The sequence below is a fragment of the Selaginella moellendorffii genome, unplaced genomic scaffold (genome assembly GCF_000143415.4).
Source record: "Selaginella moellendorffii unplaced genomic scaffold, v1.0 SELMOscaffold_10, whole genome shotgun sequence".
Lineage (NCBI taxonomy): Eukaryota > Viridiplantae > Streptophyta > Lycopodiopsida > Selaginellales > Selaginellaceae > Selaginella > Selaginella moellendorffii.
The window spans coordinates 354,335-371,629 of NW_003314271.1; the positions used below are offsets into that span (position 1 = coordinate 354,335).

Consider the following 17,295-nt stretch of genomic DNA (forward strand, 5'->3'; position numbering starts at 1 on the left):
AGGCTTCTAACTCCTAAGCTACTGTTTTCCATTGCATTGCAGTTAGCATGTAGAGCGATGTATTGAAGACCATGTATGCTTACTGTGAATAAGTACTTTGTTTATCAAGTTCTTGTATACTTCTTCTTTTTTATTTTCAGGCTAAGGCCAGTGGCACAACTAGAAAATGAAAAGCCTTCATGAAAAAGCCACCAAGCATCTTCTATATGAGGTTCATCTTTTATTGTTTTTGTCTCTTCCTTTCAATAGTTTCAGCATGTTAAAAACTCAAAAAACCAGGAAGGTGTTGCTACTTTACCTAGTTGTAGAAAAATTTGACTTACATGGCTTTACTGTAGTGAGTCCATCCATCTGCTGCAGCAAGAATTCTTGGTGGTGAGAAAAAGAGCTAAGTTTTGTGTAGGTATAGGCTACCATACCATAGGCTCCCAAACTGCATGCAAGTAATAGAATTGTTGCACCACAAATTTATGATCACAATGGTGATATTTTGTCATGTAATGGGCGAAGTTTGAGACCTGGAGGATGAGAATGTGTTTTGGACCAAGCCTCCACCACCAGAAGGTGGCACATTGTGGAAAAGATGAGGAAATACTGTTATAGTTTTAACAGCTTATTTTTAACTAGCAACATTTAATATATCATATAAAACTTTTCTTTCTTAAATTAATATTCTAAAATTCATATTAATAGAATATATTATATAATATCCTTATATATATATATATATATATATATATATATATATATATATATATATATATATATATATATATATAAATATAAACATAATTTTTTATGATAATCCATATTTTTATTTATAATTTTACTTGTGTTTACATCTCAATTCTTATTACATTTTAATATAGCCAATTATGTAATTTTAAATATGTCCTCTATTTGTTTCTTTATGTTTTATATCTATTTTCTTGGTTTTATGTAATTTCTCTCTAGATAGCCTCAATCTAATTCATAATTCACTTATCGTTTTCATTTCATTTTATTCATAGTGAAAATTAAAAACATAACAATCTCATCTTATGATAAAATGACACATTCCTGATCTTTTTTATGCTTTCCTCACTATCAATTGTTTGATAGTACTCTATCAGCTGCTAAAGTCATGATATGTTAATAATTCACAAGTATTGGTTTAAAGTTTTTGGTCTTTCTACATAGCATAAAGTAATAATGAGTTTTCTACATTCAAGGCAAGCTTTACTTATCTAGGGATTTGATAATAGTATTGACAAGGAGCATATCTTCTGAAATTATAATTTTTTAAAAGATTAAGAGTCACAGGTTTAGATTAAGAGACCCCAGCTCATTGTCTTTTATTTGTGACCACAGCTCATCAGGTTTATCTCTTAGCTGGGTCTGATTCTTAACCAATTCAAGAGGAAGCTTATGATTTTTCCCTTTTTGATTTTACGTTTTGGTGATGGCCAGGGATTTCATGTTGCTGCCAAACTCCTGTCACTCTAAATATTGCTCTAGAACTCAGGCAATAGCACTTTAGTGATGGATCTCAAGCTAGTTATTATTATTGTTGTGCACTTATAATTAGATATTTATCAAAGAAATCATTTTTATTTGAAATATGAAAAAGGAAATAGAAAAATAACCTTCCTATAATGTCAAATCCAATAATAAATTTTATATAATCCCAACTCTGTTCTTATTAGCATACCAAGTCCAACTTCCTCTCACTCTTATGTCACTATTGCTGTTGGAATTGGTGACTTCTCAGATGATTTCTACAACAGATTTAAGTTCTTTACTAGATATTAAGATAGAGTTAAGACACTAGTAAGAATAAAATAATGCTTTCGTTTTAGGGTTTATGCGAGTATGTACGGCTATGGAGATCCGGGCGCCAGGCGCGGCTCAAGCGCTAGAAATCTACGTGGAGGCGCGAGCAGCGGGCAAAATGCCGACTGCCTCCCAGGTAATCGCGGCATTCAAGGCGTGCGGCAGCCTCAATCGGCTAGATACTGGCAGGGAAATCCACGCGCAGCTCCTCCAAGAATCTGTGGTGATGATCCATCGAAATACCTGCGTCGCCACGACCCTGGTGGATATGTACGCCAAATGCGGCAGCCTTGGGGAGGCGATCCAGATCTTCCAGACGATGCAATGCCGCCGGAGCGTCGTGACTTGGAATTGTATCATCCTGGGATACGCTCACGCTGGCGACTTCCATCAGGCGCTAGAGCTTTACTCCAGGATGGATTGCCCGCCGAATCACGTAACGTTCTTGGCAGCGCTCAAGGCTTGCATTGGTGTGGCCGGAGAAGGAGAGAAAGTGAAAAAAGAAGAAGGCGGTGGTGGTGTGGAAAGAATCCAGTGCCTGGAGAAGATTAGAGCGCTACACAGGGAAGCTACACGGGAGATGGTCTCTGGAATTCACATCTTCGTGGCCAACAGCTTGATCACGGCCTACTCCAAGTGTGGAAGTTTACGGGAGGCTTTGGATGTTTTCAAAGGAATGAAAGAGCACAGCGTGGTTTCATGGACGGAGATCATCATGGCTTATGCCGGAAATGGAGGAGGAAAGATGGCTCTCCAACTTTACGATCAAATGCTGGAGCAGGGATTTTTTCCGAGCCGTGTAACTTTGCTGGCGGCTCTCAAGGCTTGCTGCTGCTCCAGTGTGACAGAGGAAGGGGCTGATAAGAGTTTTTATCTGGAAAGGGGAAAGGCAATTCACTCACGAGCTGCCAGAGATGGACACGACTCGCAAGTTCTCGTCGCGAGCAGCCTGGTGGACATGTATTTCAAGTGTAGGAGCTTGGTCGATGCTTTCACGGTTTTTGGGAGCATGGTGGATCCGACAGTGGTTTCCTGGAATTGTGTGATTATGGGGAACGTTCTCAGTGGAGAGGCCGGCCTCGCTTTGGATCTATATGGACAGATGCAAGAGCAAGGCTTTAAACCCGACGCTGCCACCTTTGTAGCGGCTTTGAAGGCGTGTATCAGCTTAGCAGGGAGAGAACAAGGCAAGCTCGTGAAGACAAAGTGTTTGGCTTTGGGAAGAACAATCCACAGTCAAGCGGCTGCTGCTAGTTCTGACGGCGAGCTCCACGTTTTTGTGGCAAACGGGCTGATCGACATGTATGCCAAGTGTAGGAGCATGACCGACGCTTGGAAAGTTTTCCAGAGCATGCCAGTGCGGAGTTTGGTGTCGTGGAACTGCGTCATTTTTGGATTTGCCGAGGCTGGTGATGGCAAGCGAGCGTTGCAGCTCTATCGCCAAATGCAAGACGAAGGCTGTTCTCCAAACCACGTCTCTTACATCGCTGCGCTCAAGGCTTGCGTGGCTCTGGTAGAGAGTTTGGATCTACAGCCAGCTGAAGACTCGAAGATGGTGAAGCTGGAGTGTCTGCAAAGAGTGAAGGCGATCCACGGTCAAGCAGGACGTGATGAGTTGCACGGGCACAGATTTCTCGCAAATGCGATGGTTGCGGCGTATGCAAAGTGTGGCGGCTTAAAGAACGCTCGGGAGATTTTCGAAAGCTTGGGACGAGACAGGGACCTGGTGACTTGGAACTCGATGATTCTTGGTTATGCCGAGAACGGGGATGGAAAAGAAGCCCTGAAGCTCTACGAGCAAATGGAGGACGAAGGCTGTGCTCCAGACGATCTTACCTTCGTAGCTGCTTTGAAAGCTTGCAGCAGCTTGGTGGACGAAGAAAACCAAGATGCAAGCAACGCAAATCTGCAAGAGAGAGTTGCAGCTATCCGGCGTCGAGCAGCAGCAGGAGGCCAGGGGCTCAGCGTCTTCGTAGCCAACACTCTGATCGATTTCTACGCGAGATGCCGGCTCATAGCAGAGTCCCGCGAAGTTTTCGAGAGCATGCGTGTTCGAAGCGTGGTCTCGTGGAACTGCATCATCCTGGGGCTGGCAGAGAATGGTTTGGGCAGGCAGGCACTGAGTTTCTACGCAAGAATGCGCGACGAAAACTTTGCTCCCGATACTGTCACCTTCATCGCGGCACTCAAGGCCTGTGGTAGCCTCGGGGACATGCAAGCTGGCAGTAAGATCCGGCTGGAGATCGTCAGCGCTGGGCTCGAGAAGGATGCCGCCGCAGCAAACTCTCTGGTCGACTTCTACGGCAAGTGTGGAAGCATGGGCGAAGCTCTGGAGGCGTTTGAGTCGATGGAGGAGAAGAGCACAGTCTCGTGGAACGCTCTCATGGATGGCTACAGCCGCCAGGGTGACTACGAGCGCGTTTTCCAGCTCTTTGAGAGGATGCAAGAGCTGCGCTTCCGGCCAAACGAGACGACGTTCCTCGTCCTTCTCAATGTGTGTTGTCACGCTGGATTGGTGGACACGGGGAAAGAGCTCTTCGAGGCTATGGCGAGCGGTCACGGCATCTCTCCCGGGTTGAAGCACTACAGCGCCATGGTTGACTTGTTTGGGAGAGCAAATCGCATGGACGAGGCAGTGAGGATGGTGAAGAGCATGAGAGTGGAGCCGAATGCCGTGATTTGGATGACGCTGTTGGGGGCTTGTTGCAAGTGGAAAGATGTTTGCGTTGGGGAGTTTGCCTTTACTTCCGCTATCAAGGTTTTGGTATCAGCAAGAGATGGAGAGATGTATGCTACAGCCTGTGTCATGATGTCAAACATTTATGCCAATGCTGGGCATTGCTTGCAGAAGAGAGTAACATTGCAAGGTACAGAAACAATATATGACTGAATGAATATGTTGAGGAGGCATAAAAGTTTTTAAAGAGGCATCTTATCTGGCTGTCGATAGTCCCAATCCTATTCAAAGTGAGAAAAGATGAGAGACACTTAATCTTGATTCTTTGCTCAATTAAACTATAATGTATAACATTAAAAAATTGAAAACTTTAAATAGAAAAATTAATTCTTTATTTCCAGATTGTATTGTAGTAAAAAATATGCTTTATTATATTATAATTATCTTCATTAAAAAATGTCAATCAGAATGTACTTAATTAATTAACTAAAATATAAAAATCTTTATATATGGAAATAAATATTGAAATATAGAATACTTTTATTTACTTTGTATTTTAATTAATAATTTATTCGTAATATGGATTTTGAGTTTTTTTATTATCTTTTTAATATCACTGTTTTTTGGTTTTTGTTCAAGTAAGTATCTTTTAATAATATTTTAGCACAAAATAAATATTTATATATAGTGAATTATGTACCAGCATGGAGTTATTATGGTGAGCCAGGATGTTGCATAAAAGATTTTTTTTTATATATTGTGAACAATGTTGTGAATAATCAATTTAATTTAAAAGCCACTTTCTCCTAGATAAATTCGTATATAATAAACTTAACCCCCACATATCTATAACTTAGTTTAGTATTGGTTTATAATTAAAAAAAGAAAATAAACTTTAAAGTTTTATAAATATAGGAATGATAAAATTACACTTTATACTATTACTATGGTTTCAAAGTGTTACAAAGAACATTAATACCATAGTTTTTTATTATATTATTTTTAATATTTTATTATAAATTTAAAGGTTTTACTTATTTTATTCTCTTTAAGTAGTATATTTTTTATTTTTATAAATAATCATAAATGTGTTTATCATGATTTTTTTACCATTGGGTAATGTATTACTAAAGTATATTTCAATTAACATTTTATTGGTAAACTGTATATATTTATAGTTAAATTAGAATTTTTAATTATAATGTTTTAAAAATTATTCAAATCAATAATATTTAATAATCTTCCTTAAAATATAAATTAAATAATTGGAAATAATGGATGACAAAATTATAGTCTTCCTTAACTTATACACTAGTATTGTGAGTGCTTGGAATATGGAAAGGGAATATAGAAAATGTATATATCAATTAGCCCAAAAACCCTAGCTTATATACAGAAGCGATTGGTTCGGATTGAAACCAATCCGACGGCTACCAAAATCCCACTATGCTAATATTAATATACGGCATTGTAGCCGTACACTTGGCCCTCACATCGGAATAATGGAAGGCCGTCAGGGTTCTTTTGTAGACGGGCTGGGATCTGGAGGAACATCAGGAGGAGGCATCGGTGGATCTGTAGATGGTATTAATTACTCTTGGTCCCTTTATATGAAGTGTTTCAACCACTGTACATGCACAATCTCCAAAGGATCAGCCTGTTGGATGTCATGCCGAACCTCATAAACTTGCGGTCCAACTTGCCGCAACACCCAATACGGTCCTTTCCACTGCGCAAGGAGCCCCTTAGATAAACCACTACGATGGGGAAAATGGACTAACACCAAATCATCCACTTTGTACTCTGCAGGTGGACGATGATGGGAGTTGTAGCGCCGTTGTTGTCCCACTTGTACACAGCCTAAGTGTTTGGCAGACTCTACTCGGACAAGTGGAAGTATACTCATCAAATATTGATCCCACGACCTAGCATCGTGAGTTCGTGGCAATCACGAAGGTAAAGCCAGCTTCATTGGTAAAATTGGATCATGACCATATAGAACTTTATATGGTGAAGCACCAACAGAACTCTACACCCCTGTGACATAGGCATACCGAAAAGACGGCAAATAACCATCCCAATCTGAATGCTGAAAGTTCACATACTTCGCAATCATCCTTTAAATGTTCGAACAAGCCGTTCTGCCAAACCATCTGATTGTGGATGATAAGCACTCGTGAAAGTGTGGTGTATCCCCAACCAAGACGTCAAAACATGAAATGCCTCAGCCATAAATGCAAGACCATTATCCGAAAGAATCCGCTCTAGACAAGAATGCTGAAACACCACTCGATTGAAGAGGAAGTATCCAACAGCAGTTGCAAAGGCGCTAGCAAGAGCACCAACTTCCACCCAACGAATCAAGTAGTCAAAAGCAATAATAACATACTCATTGCCAGCAGTCGACCATGGAAAAGGTCCCATAAGATCAAACGCCACTAACTCAAATGGATGGGAAATTGCAATTGACTCCAACTGTCCTTCTGCAGCACAAGGGGGAGTATTATGAGCTTGGCACCAAACGTAGCTACGCACATACCGGATAACATCACGTCGCATCTCTGGCCAATAGAAAGATCTGCACAGCTTCTCGATCACACGACGATGTCCCATATGCCCACATAGAATAGGAGAATCATGGTAGGCATGGAGAAACCGTGGAATAAAGACAGAAGGCACCACCAGCCGTAAATGATCATTAGGATCCGTCCCTACAAAATAAAGAAGGCTATTGTTAAGGCGATATTGAGAATGTAAATGCCAGAAAGACAAGTCATCAGTAAGTGATGTAGGATTCTCAAATGCATCTCGAAGCCTTCAAATCCACGGCTCAATCTTTTGAGCCTCGCGAACCTCATCAAGAGAAGGTAGATCTTGCTTTGTGCCTTGTGGACATTGAACGTCAAGTACAGCAACCGCCGATGGCACAGATTCCTTGTCTAGAAAATCCATAGATGCTAGAACAATAGGCTCATCAGAAACATGAGAAGAGAGTGGAGAAGGAAGAGGAGCTTGAGAAAGGGCATCAGCATCACCCATAGAACTCCTTGGGCGATAAACAACATCAAAATCATATATCTGAAGCTTCAAAGCCCACCGAGCAGTATGACCAACCTGGTTCTTCCACTTCAATAATGAACTAACAGCAGCATGGTCACTTTCAAGTAACATTTAAGAACCATGTAGATATGCATGAAGTTTCTCGAAATCCCAAATTGCCGCTAAACACTCATTCTGTGTCATGGAGTAGTTCACCTCTGCTGGTTGTAACGTACGGCTTATATATGCAATGGGATAATGCTGACCAGGCACACTCGGGCTTTCTTGCATTAACACACCTCCAAGACCAATATCAGAAGCATCTACGCGCAAAATAAAAGGTCGAGTGTAGTAAAGATATGCCAAAACCGGAGGAGTCGTCAACAGCTCTTTGAGATCCACAAATGCCCACTCATAATCTGAAGACTAGATGAAAGATGATGTTGATGACTTCAACAACGCTCGCAATGGTGTAGTGCGATCAGAAAAATGATCCACAAAACAACTAAGATACTGCACCTTACCCAGGAAGTGCTACACATCATTCACATACTTCGGAGTAGGGAACTTTAGAATGGCTACAAGTTTGTCAGGATCAACTTGCAAACCTTCACGAGAAATACGGTACCCAAGATAAGTTGTGTCCTTGGACCTAAACACGCACTTCGACTGCTTCAGCTTTAAACCAACGTTCTGTAGCCGATCCAACACTTTACACACATCATGAATGTGCTCCTCCCATGTCCCCTCCAAATGCATCAAGACATCATCAATGAAGTGAACAGTCACCTTTGGCATATCACAAAGAACTTCGTCCATCATCTGCTGAAAAGTTGTTAGAGCATTGTTCAAACCAAACGGTATCACCAGGAACTCGTACAAACCAAACGGTGTATGAAAAGCAGTCTTGGAAATATCTTCTTTGGCCATCGGTACTTTCCAGTACCCAGAAGCAAGATCTAGCTTGGTGAACCAACGACTTCACCCTAGACAATCCAAGAGATCAGCAGTGTGAGGAAAAGGGTACACATCCGGGATTGTCACTTCATTTAACGCACGATAGTTGATGCAGAAATGAATACTCCCATCAGGCTTCATCACAAGATGAGGTTCACATGCCCAAGGACTCCGCGACTTCCGAATAACACCCTTCTCCAACATCTCCTTGACGTTTGCACGTAAAATTTTGATCTCCTTGGGTGACCGACGACGAACAGGAACCTTGATTGGACGAGCATCCTCGGTTGGAATCGGATGACGTGTGGCAATCTTGGCCCCAGATGATAGGTCAAATTCAAAGAGATTAGAATATTCCTTCATGAGTTGGTCAACAGCTGCAACACAAAGATCGTCAGAGGGATCGGAAAAGGGAAGAGCAGAACAAGATGGAAACACAAGAGGAAACAATGGGGGAACAAAAGTAATGGAAGCAGAGGTAGAAGTAAAAGGATGAAGAGGTACGGAAGTGAGAGGAATGGATGAAACATAAGGAAGTATGAGCCAAGGGGGAGAAGCCTCAAAGTCACACTTGGCATGATTGCGCTGCAACCAATCCACACCAAGAATGAGGTCAAAAGCTTGACTTGGCACCACCCGCAACAATTGCAACTCAAGCTTGAGATCACCCACACGCAGGTCTACCTCATCCCGTGCACATGCATGTGTATGGCCATTGCCATAAAGAATGAAAACTGGGTCCGCCGTATAACGCAAATGTAGATGACGTGTGGCAACAGGTCGAGCAATAGAAGATAAACTTGAATCTGTATCAACCAACATGGAGAGAATAATAAGAGACCTCTTGTTATAAAAACGAACTTGGAAAGTAAACACTAGATGAACCGGTGCCGAGTGAACCCTTTGATGATACTCCCGAAAGAAAGATGGAAGGGTCACTAACTTAGTCGCGCAAAGTCCCTCCGTTACTCGCATGACTCCCATTTCCCGGATGCACCGCGGTGTCCAAACCTTCCACTGCAGCAGCACCAATGGGACGTTGCTGACGCCAAGGTCTCCACCAAGGAAATGGAAGTCGCCAATCTGAAATGTGCCGACAACGCTGATAAATATGACCAACTTCATCACATGCCCAGCAACAAATATCATGGCCACGACCACGTCCTTGCCCTTGTCCTTGGACTCGAGTAGCAGCAGCATCAACCTCCATTGGAACAGGACCATCACTCATAGGAAGTGGAGCTGAAGGATATGCAGCGAGAAGTGGAAGAGGTGACGTCTCATAATGTTGTGCCAAGTGAAGAGCATCATCAAGGGTGGCAGGAGCAAGTGCATGCACAAGTCCAACAAAATCTTGGCGAAGTGTTGGCCACAACATTCCTAGCTTGATCTGCTCCGACATATTGGGCTCCATATGAAGCAAAAGACTTCGAAAACAAATGCCAAATTGCATTACTGACTCAGATGGCCCTTGGCAAAGATGATGTAATTGTTGGAAGGCATCATCATAGTTGTCAGCATGTCCAAAGGCGTGTTTGAAAACGTCCGAGAGAACACTCCAATCCCCACGAGTGGCTGTGCTCAGACCATTATACCATTGCAATGCCGTCCCTTGGAGACACGTAGGAAACTCACGCAAACATCGAGCATCATCCCAAGAATGATATGTGGTAATCACCGTGAAGTGATCGAACCAATGGTACACATCATCCCTAGGATTCCCGTGAAAGAACTCCGGCCGAACATGAGGATTAGCACCAAGAGCAGGAGGAGTTGTACCATATGCCGTGAACGCTGCCATCAACTGAGTTTGGTTGTTCAATTGCAAGCGCATAGCATCAAGCAATTGTACCAACTGCTGCTCCAGAGTCAAAGGAGGAGATTGCTGATTTGCCATGAAGATGGATGAAGAAAGAGCAAAAGAAGAGAAACGACAAAAAGCGAGAAGGAAATAGGAGATCTAGACAATGCAAAAAGCTAGATTTAAACCAAAATCCTGAAAGAGAAGAACAAAAGAAAGGAAATGGAAAAAGCTAGATCTAGACGATGCAAAAAGTTAGATCTAAACCAAAATCCCAAATTCAAGTACCCCTTAGGGACAATCAAAAGTGCCCTTCATCTTCACCAATGTGAGTGCTTGGAATATGGAAAGGGAATACAAAAAATATGCATATTAATTAGCCCAAAAACCCTAGCTTATATATAGAAGCGAGTGGTCCGGATTGAAATCAATCCGACGACTACCAAAATCCCACTACGCTAATATTAGTATACGGCATCGTAGCCGTACACTTAGCCCTCATAGTATGTAGTTGTTATAATAATTTAAGATGTTGTATAATAAATTATTGCAAAAAGTATTATAATTAAACATTTTAGATATGTCTCTTTAGATATAATATAAAAATAAATTAAAATCTATATGAAGGGTTTTATCATACTCAGATGATACTCTAACTTTTCTTTTACAACATCTTAAATTATTGCAAATGTTTTTGTAATTAAACATTTTCGATATGTCTCTTTAGATATAATATAAAAAGAAATAAAAGTCTATATAAAGGTTTTTATTAAGACGATGCACTATATTTTCTTTTAATTTTAATTATAACTATAACCTAATGTAATCTATTTTATACACTACAATTACCATATACCCTTATTATTATTAATGTAATTTTCTTGCTACAATTCTTGAGTTTGTCCTATAAAAATAGACTTTAACAATAATGTAATCATGTACAAAAGCATTTTATTAATTAGCAGAACAAATGATTTTCTGTTTTTGTTGTTTTACTCAAGCTACCCAATTCGGGTAGAGACAACCCTGCATGCTTTCTTCACTTTGTCTCTTTCTCTTTCTCTCTTTGTCTTCTTTTTCTGCTTTTGTTGTTGCGAGCTTTGGAGATCGGTGTATCGAAGTGCTCGTTGCCTGCCTCTGGATTGTCTTTGTCAGACTTGCTTGTTACAGAGTAAGGAAAAAAAAAAAAAAAAAATTCCCTTCTTCACGATGAAGGAAAAAGGAAGCAGAAGGAAATGCATACCTCTCGTTTGGTTTCTCTTCTTTCCTCGTTTCACCTCCGTCTCCATCCTTCGTAAAATTACAGTGTGGGGTTGATGTTACAGCCGAGTCCTCGCTAGCTCGTAGCCATCGACGAGTGTGAGAGGACCAAAACCACCGCTGGAGCGGAGGTAACAGCCTGCCTGTTCTCACTGTTTCTTTCTTCCCTGAGTGTATCCATCCTCTCACATCATCATCCCCAAGTCGGATAAGTCGTCCATGGGAACGTCCAGGCCCATGAGAAACTCTCCTTGATCTTGGAGTGTGGTGTCTTCCAGAGAGCTAAACCATTGCTCGATCCCTGCTCCTATATCCTGTGCCTCGTCGTGGACGCCAAGGTCCTCCGGGATTGCAAGCTGTGTGAGATCCAGGCCAGACTGGGACGCCACCGTGTTCACGCCATGGCTTCCCAGCTTGTGCATTGCAGTAGCCGACGACGATACAAGCTTTTCTTTCGGAACTTCGGCAGGCTTTCCTAGCCCGTTCACGTCCTTGAACAAGGCAGTCTTTTGCCGAGGCTTTGTCTTTGTTTTCCGCTCGCCTTTGACAGTGCCAAGGCCTTGCCGAGGAACCCTGTCGTTCTCAGCTTTCCTGTGACTCTCCTTGCCCTGTCCTTTGCCATCCCTCTCCCGTTCACTCCGCTTGCCTTTGGCACCACCAAAACCAACACTTCCATGGCTGTTGCGCACGCTTGTGGCTCCTGTTGTTAAGTCCTCCGGTGAGTCTTTCCAAGATGACCACGAGTTGTCCTTCCCCTTTACGTGCTCCGCGTTTCCATCCATAGCACCCTTGTCTTTCGCGTCTGTTCTTCGCATAACAAGCTTCCCTGCATGTGTTGCATGTTAAGGCTGATCCTCTGGAAATTTAAACAAAATGTACCTCCGAGCTTTTGTAGGCTGGTTTCGCTTGCTGCTGGCGTGCCTGAAGTGTCCACACTGTTGGCAGCGGCGGCCGTATCGCTTGACTTTTGGACATTACATAGCAAAGTGTCCCGTAAGTTTGGATCTACGAAGCAACTGTGACCAGCCTCGAATTTCCGCAATCTGGCCATTGCGCGCTTGGCAGAAGCCAAGGCGGCTGCCCTCGTTCCTTTGTTGCCTGCGCCTTTGTTTCCAGCACCACCTGAGCTTCCACGACAGCCCTGCAGCTTTTACCAGTAATAAGAAAAAACTCGTGTAAAACAGTGCATAAAACCTTTCTTCGGGTGTAGGCATTCTCGACGAGTTTTGAAATGGCAAGTCGCTCACGCTCCCTAGAAATATTAACGATTATAATAGCAAGTGAAAAAAAAGGCTATTACCTTATCTCTTCTTCTCGTTTTGCTATGATACACTTTTCCAGCCAATCGACTCGTTGCCGGTTTTGTGTCGCCTGTGAAAAAGTTATGGAGAGTAAGTGACATTCAAGTTTAATACCTGTTCCTTCAGCTCCTCCTTCAACTTCGATATCTCCACACATATTTCATCCTCGTCTCGTTGAGAAAGATCAGGCTGTTCGGCAAAACCGTCAAGAGTAAGAGGTGCCTTCTCTGTAAAGATGTACTCACCACTTGCTCTACCACGAGACCGATACTTTGAAGCTCGAAAAGTATCCGGTCATCCAAGTTGAGTTGCTCGTATTGGGAATCCCATGTACTAGATCGTCCTTCTGTTTTTACACCAGGCAAATGATTGGCATCACTCGCATCCGCCATGATCTCATCGCCATCAGCAACTTCATCAAAACTTGACTGGTTGTTGCCATGTCCATTGGAACAGTAATTTCCGTCAGTAGCGTACTTTTGATCCCGTAATGTACTTGAGGCTGGATATCCGTCACCTTCCAGGCTCTTCTCGGTTTCCTCCTCTCCCTCATTTATAAGAGCCGCCAAAAGCCTTTGTGACAGGGGATATATCCTGTCATACCAGCCACCACCAGCACCAGTTCGACCTCCGGTGCGAACCTCCAGACGATCACTACCGTCAGGTTCCAGATTCCCATTTGCAAAATGGGAAGACTTCTGAGCACCGTCATTCATAGGCAATGACGAGACATCACTGCTGCACTTCGAGTCAGCCTGAAAGAAAATCCGTGCATTAGAAAATAGAACCTTCCTCATGCTCTCGTGGTTTCTCACCAGTTGATGCAAGTAGGAAATGTCATCAGATGTTAAAAACGTAAAATACGGCTCCATTTCTTTCCAAAAGTCACTCGAGCATGCGGCAGCTGCAAGGTTCAGCAGACGGTCATGTGAGTACACATTTAGTAAGGTTTGCACATCTATACCACTAGCGTCAACTGCGGCTCGAACGGCAGCGACAAGCTCCTCATGGTCATCATCTGATTCGCCTGGAGAAATCAAAAGAGAGCCTTCAGAAATCGAGAACACGTTAAAACGTTCCTGGATCGCTGAAAGGACAAGGCACCGTACCTAGTTCAGGTGCACTACTGGATATAGGTCGTCGAATCCTTGACATGGACTTGCGATCAACAGCTGCTTTTTTTGTTGTTGGAGTACGACCAGGCCTACAAAATCCCAGAGTTGAAGTTGAACATCTAAAACTAAAAATGCGAACGAGATGTACCTGTCATGCTTTTCAATCCTCGCACTCCTTAGCTGTTTAGCTGTACTCGTCGCAACATCTACTTTTTCAATCGTTGTCACCATTGGCTTCGGCATACAGAAATTCCGTCCGCTCCTTCCTTGCCTGCGAACTCCATCTCCAACGTCCTCCTTCACCAGCGAAGCCTTTGCTGGTAGTATGAGGTTAGACTTGTGGTTTGAAACAGGCCGAGAATCCCATTCTCCATGCTTCTTCCCCTTGTCTTTCATCTTGTTCTCACTGGCTTCTTCCGATTCCTCACTCTCCGAGACAACCACGGACGACTGCATCCGTTCACTTCTCGGCTTGCTTTGCGCAGGAGAATGTACGTTCCCAGGTGGTACTCTCCTCGGAACTCCTCCGACACCGTTGACGCTATTCGTGAGTCTTGGGCCAGCTGCTGCTGCTGATGGCTCACGTTCAGGAAGCGCTTCAGGGATATCCTCAGCTGGCAAAACTCCCCCCGGCGGCAAGTTTACTCGTCTTGCCACCCGAGCCATCTTCTGAGGCCTTTGTCCAACCCACTGGGCAACAGGAGACGAGGACCTCGACGGAGCGGGTCGTTTGCGGTTCCCTTGTCCCGATGGAATTTGAGCTTTCCCGGGGCCTTGCGGTTTCTCACTGAATGCGGTCACGCGGTTTAGATTAGAGAGATGCGCCGATGCCATGGAGCCGGACCGAGGAGCTCGGGCGGCCTTTTTCGTCACGGTGGATGTTCCAGGAGTCATGTGCATGTCATCCTGCAATATTGGCCTGCAACAAAACATTAGCATCTCGTTAATCTTTTTCTTGCAGAGACGAATAAAACTCGTACTTGACACCGTTCTTCTGGAAGCGTTCCTTGTCCGTCACAAAAGAACGATCAGCTTTGTCCCCGATAGCTCCCTCAATTACACCACGAGCGCCAGTGCCGTTCATTTGCATCGAGGACTCGGTTTTGTGAATCGAAGTAACGCCATGGACAGGTCCAGACCTGTGATTTCCAAGATTATAAACGTACAAAACCTTGACTTTTGTCTGTACCTCAAACCGTGAGCATCATTCGACCTTGGTCTCGCTTCATGAGCCAGCCGATGTTGTCCGCTCCACTTGTGATCGCGTTCTCCATCAACAACGCCGTTTCCAGCGGGAGGAATGTTTGCATCGGATTTTATACCAGACCGCCGTCCTTTCAATTTGATCTTCTCCCAGCCATCGTTCGGAACCCGACTTTCTGTTGGAGTTGGAGACGGGAGCACCGTAGACGATCTCGGGGACTCCCTGTCTGCTGATTTTTTCATGGAAAGGTTGCTGTTTGGTCTTGGCCCCTCCTAAAGAATGATAGTCACGAAAATGAGAGAACTTAACGATGGAGAGAAATTCAAAACTCACTCCTGCTATGGATGTCCGAAGCCTTTTATTAGGAACCACTTTGCTCTTCTCTGTAGTTTTAATACCATCGGCTTGGCCAGCAACAGTGTTAACTTTCAGTGTCGTTGATATCCTGTCAGCTGGAGATGCTCCTGGAACTCGCTCGGAACCTGTGTCAGGCTTGGACCGCTTTCTCGATTGCCGGTACCTGTCAAGCTTGAGAATCGCTTCAGAAAGGTGACGAGATCGTTCCCTGGGAGTGAGACAACAATCAGTTCAGCAATACAGAAATTACTAAAATGATGAGAACGTACCTTGCTCTTGCAGAGAGCTCAGAAACACCAGTTTTTACACGCTTGAGCTCCTCCGCTCCAAGGCTGTCTAGAGGCCTTGCAAGGGTCGGATCCTCCACCGAGCCAGTGATGGCATTAGTTACTCTCCTTAACTCCGTCTGCCTCGCATTCCTCTGCTCTCCAAAAGGAATGCAATCTAGTGATAGTAACTGTGACAGGGAGACGAGATCGCAAGCCGGTCCCGGAGCGTTTCCGCCGCCCCCACCACCTCCACCATGCGTGCGTCCGGCCTCGTGACCGTCACGAAAGCTGCTTGATCTATCCATACTCCTGTGTCCATTTGGAATGCTTGTCATAAACTGCGCACCATCAGGACTGCTAGAGCTGAGATTTACAGCCATCCCTCCACCAAAGGCACCCTTTGGTGCCTAGTTATTCCTTCAGCTCATCACGTAAAATTTGTAAGAGCCTGCCGTCAACCCTGCAAAGCACCACAAACTAAGTGACGAAGAAAAAAAAACTCTAAGCCCATTAGACACTCGCTCTCCACAAGCTTGTTATAGAAACCAAACTATGTGCAAAAACTTCCTTCTAGATCACGTATGAGAAGCCTGCATTGATCCTACAGAGTTGCGAGCTTACTGGATTCAACCCATTACATCGAAGTAGCATTCCTCTCGAGCAAATGAGAAACCACCAGGCGATAGGATACTGCAATCAAACAAGGGACTTAGAATTCACGGCGGTAGCAAGGAGCCATTAAACCCCAAGCTCGAGAAACCAAGGCAAACTAGCAATTAAACAGTGATAATCCGAAGAATTCACGCAACCCCATTAAGCTCCCCCAGGAAGAAGAAGGGAAAAAAATTTCCTAGAAGCAGCGAGCTACCCACACAATCCCTGAATTGCCCTTGCAGACCCTAGCACTCCAAAACCTTGCGAAATTCTCCCCAACCCTTGGGAAAACCCTGCTTCATACCTCATCAAATCGCGCGCTGTGCGCCTCGTTCCAAAGCTGTCGCGCCGCACTGCTTGGATCGGGCGTCCATTGCCGGGCTTAGCCGCAACGATGGCCGCGATCCGAGCTCCACTCCATGGATCATACCCTTGCTCCACCGGGAAAGAGTAGGGGTAAAAAAAATAAAACACCACAAGCCCCCTGTTAAGGGGAGAGAAGAGCCCTTGCGGATGAATGACCCCATGCCGCCATCCACATCCACACCATGCGATCCTGCATGAGCTGGCAAGCCAGCCGGTGTACGTGGCGTGACGCCACTGGCCCTAGCCCGGCCCCACGTGTTCCCGGGGCATGATGATGTGGCATGTATGGTACTTTAGGGCTCCTCTTTTTCCAACTTTGTGCCAGCCCGATTCTTAAAGATTCTCTCTTTGGCCCCTCTTGATTGGGTGTTTGATCCAAACGTCTCTCCTCCGAATGCCAACGCCACTTTTTCTGTTTGTCCGTCCCATGGGCTAAAATTTAACGTCGCACTCACACTACACTACACACATCCCGGATGTTTG

General features: G+C 44.1%; 2 protein-coding genes across 7 annotated transcripts; one reads left to right on the forward strand and one right to left on the reverse strand.

Moving 5' to 3' along the window:
- The first annotated feature begins 1,889 nt into the window (after positions 1-1,889).
- On the forward strand, positions 1,890-4,883 carry LOC112345871 (pentatricopeptide repeat-containing protein At4g19191, mitochondrial-like). The gene is made up of 2 exons (XM_024673510.1): positions 1,890-1,948; positions 2,002-4,883. Exon 2 carries the CDS (start codon positions 2,039-2,041, stop codon positions 4,700-4,702), a length of 2,664 nt encoding a protein of 887 aa, XP_024529278.1. The 5' UTR covers positions 1,890-1,948; positions 2,002-2,038; the 3' UTR covers positions 4,703-4,883.
- A 6,334-nt stretch (positions 4,884-11,217) lies between these two features.
- On the reverse strand, positions 11,218-16,999 carry LOC9631626. Of its 6 annotated transcripts, none has more exons than XR_002992180.1 (17): positions 16,751-16,999; positions 16,414-16,482; positions 15,793-16,252; positions 15,500-15,731; positions 15,152-15,438; positions 14,943-15,101; positions 14,111-14,881; positions 13,957-14,051; positions 13,812-13,895; positions 13,663-13,751; positions 13,093-13,602; positions 12,962-13,036; positions 12,847-12,917; positions 12,741-12,798; positions 12,426-12,687; positions 11,530-12,372; positions 11,218-11,423 (listed from the first exon to the last, which is right to left on the reverse strand). XR_002992180.1 is itself a non-coding variant. In XM_002968334.2 (16 exons), the coding sequence occupies exons 3-16, from the start codon at positions 16,170-16,172 to the stop codon at positions 11,732-11,734; spliced, it is 3,693 nt and encodes a 1,230-aa protein (XP_002968380.1). In that variant the 5' UTR covers positions 16,173-16,252; positions 16,414-16,482; positions 16,751-16,999; the 3' UTR covers positions 11,218-11,731. The 6 variants fall into 6 exon arrangements, 3 of the variants coding, with proteins under 3 accessions (XP_002968380.1, XP_024529067.1, XP_024529068.1); XR_002992178.1 differs by having other exon boundaries at positions 11,218-11,442; XR_002992179.1 differs by having other exon boundaries at positions 11,218-11,446.
- Between the last annotated feature and the right edge of the window lie 296 nt (positions 17,000-17,295).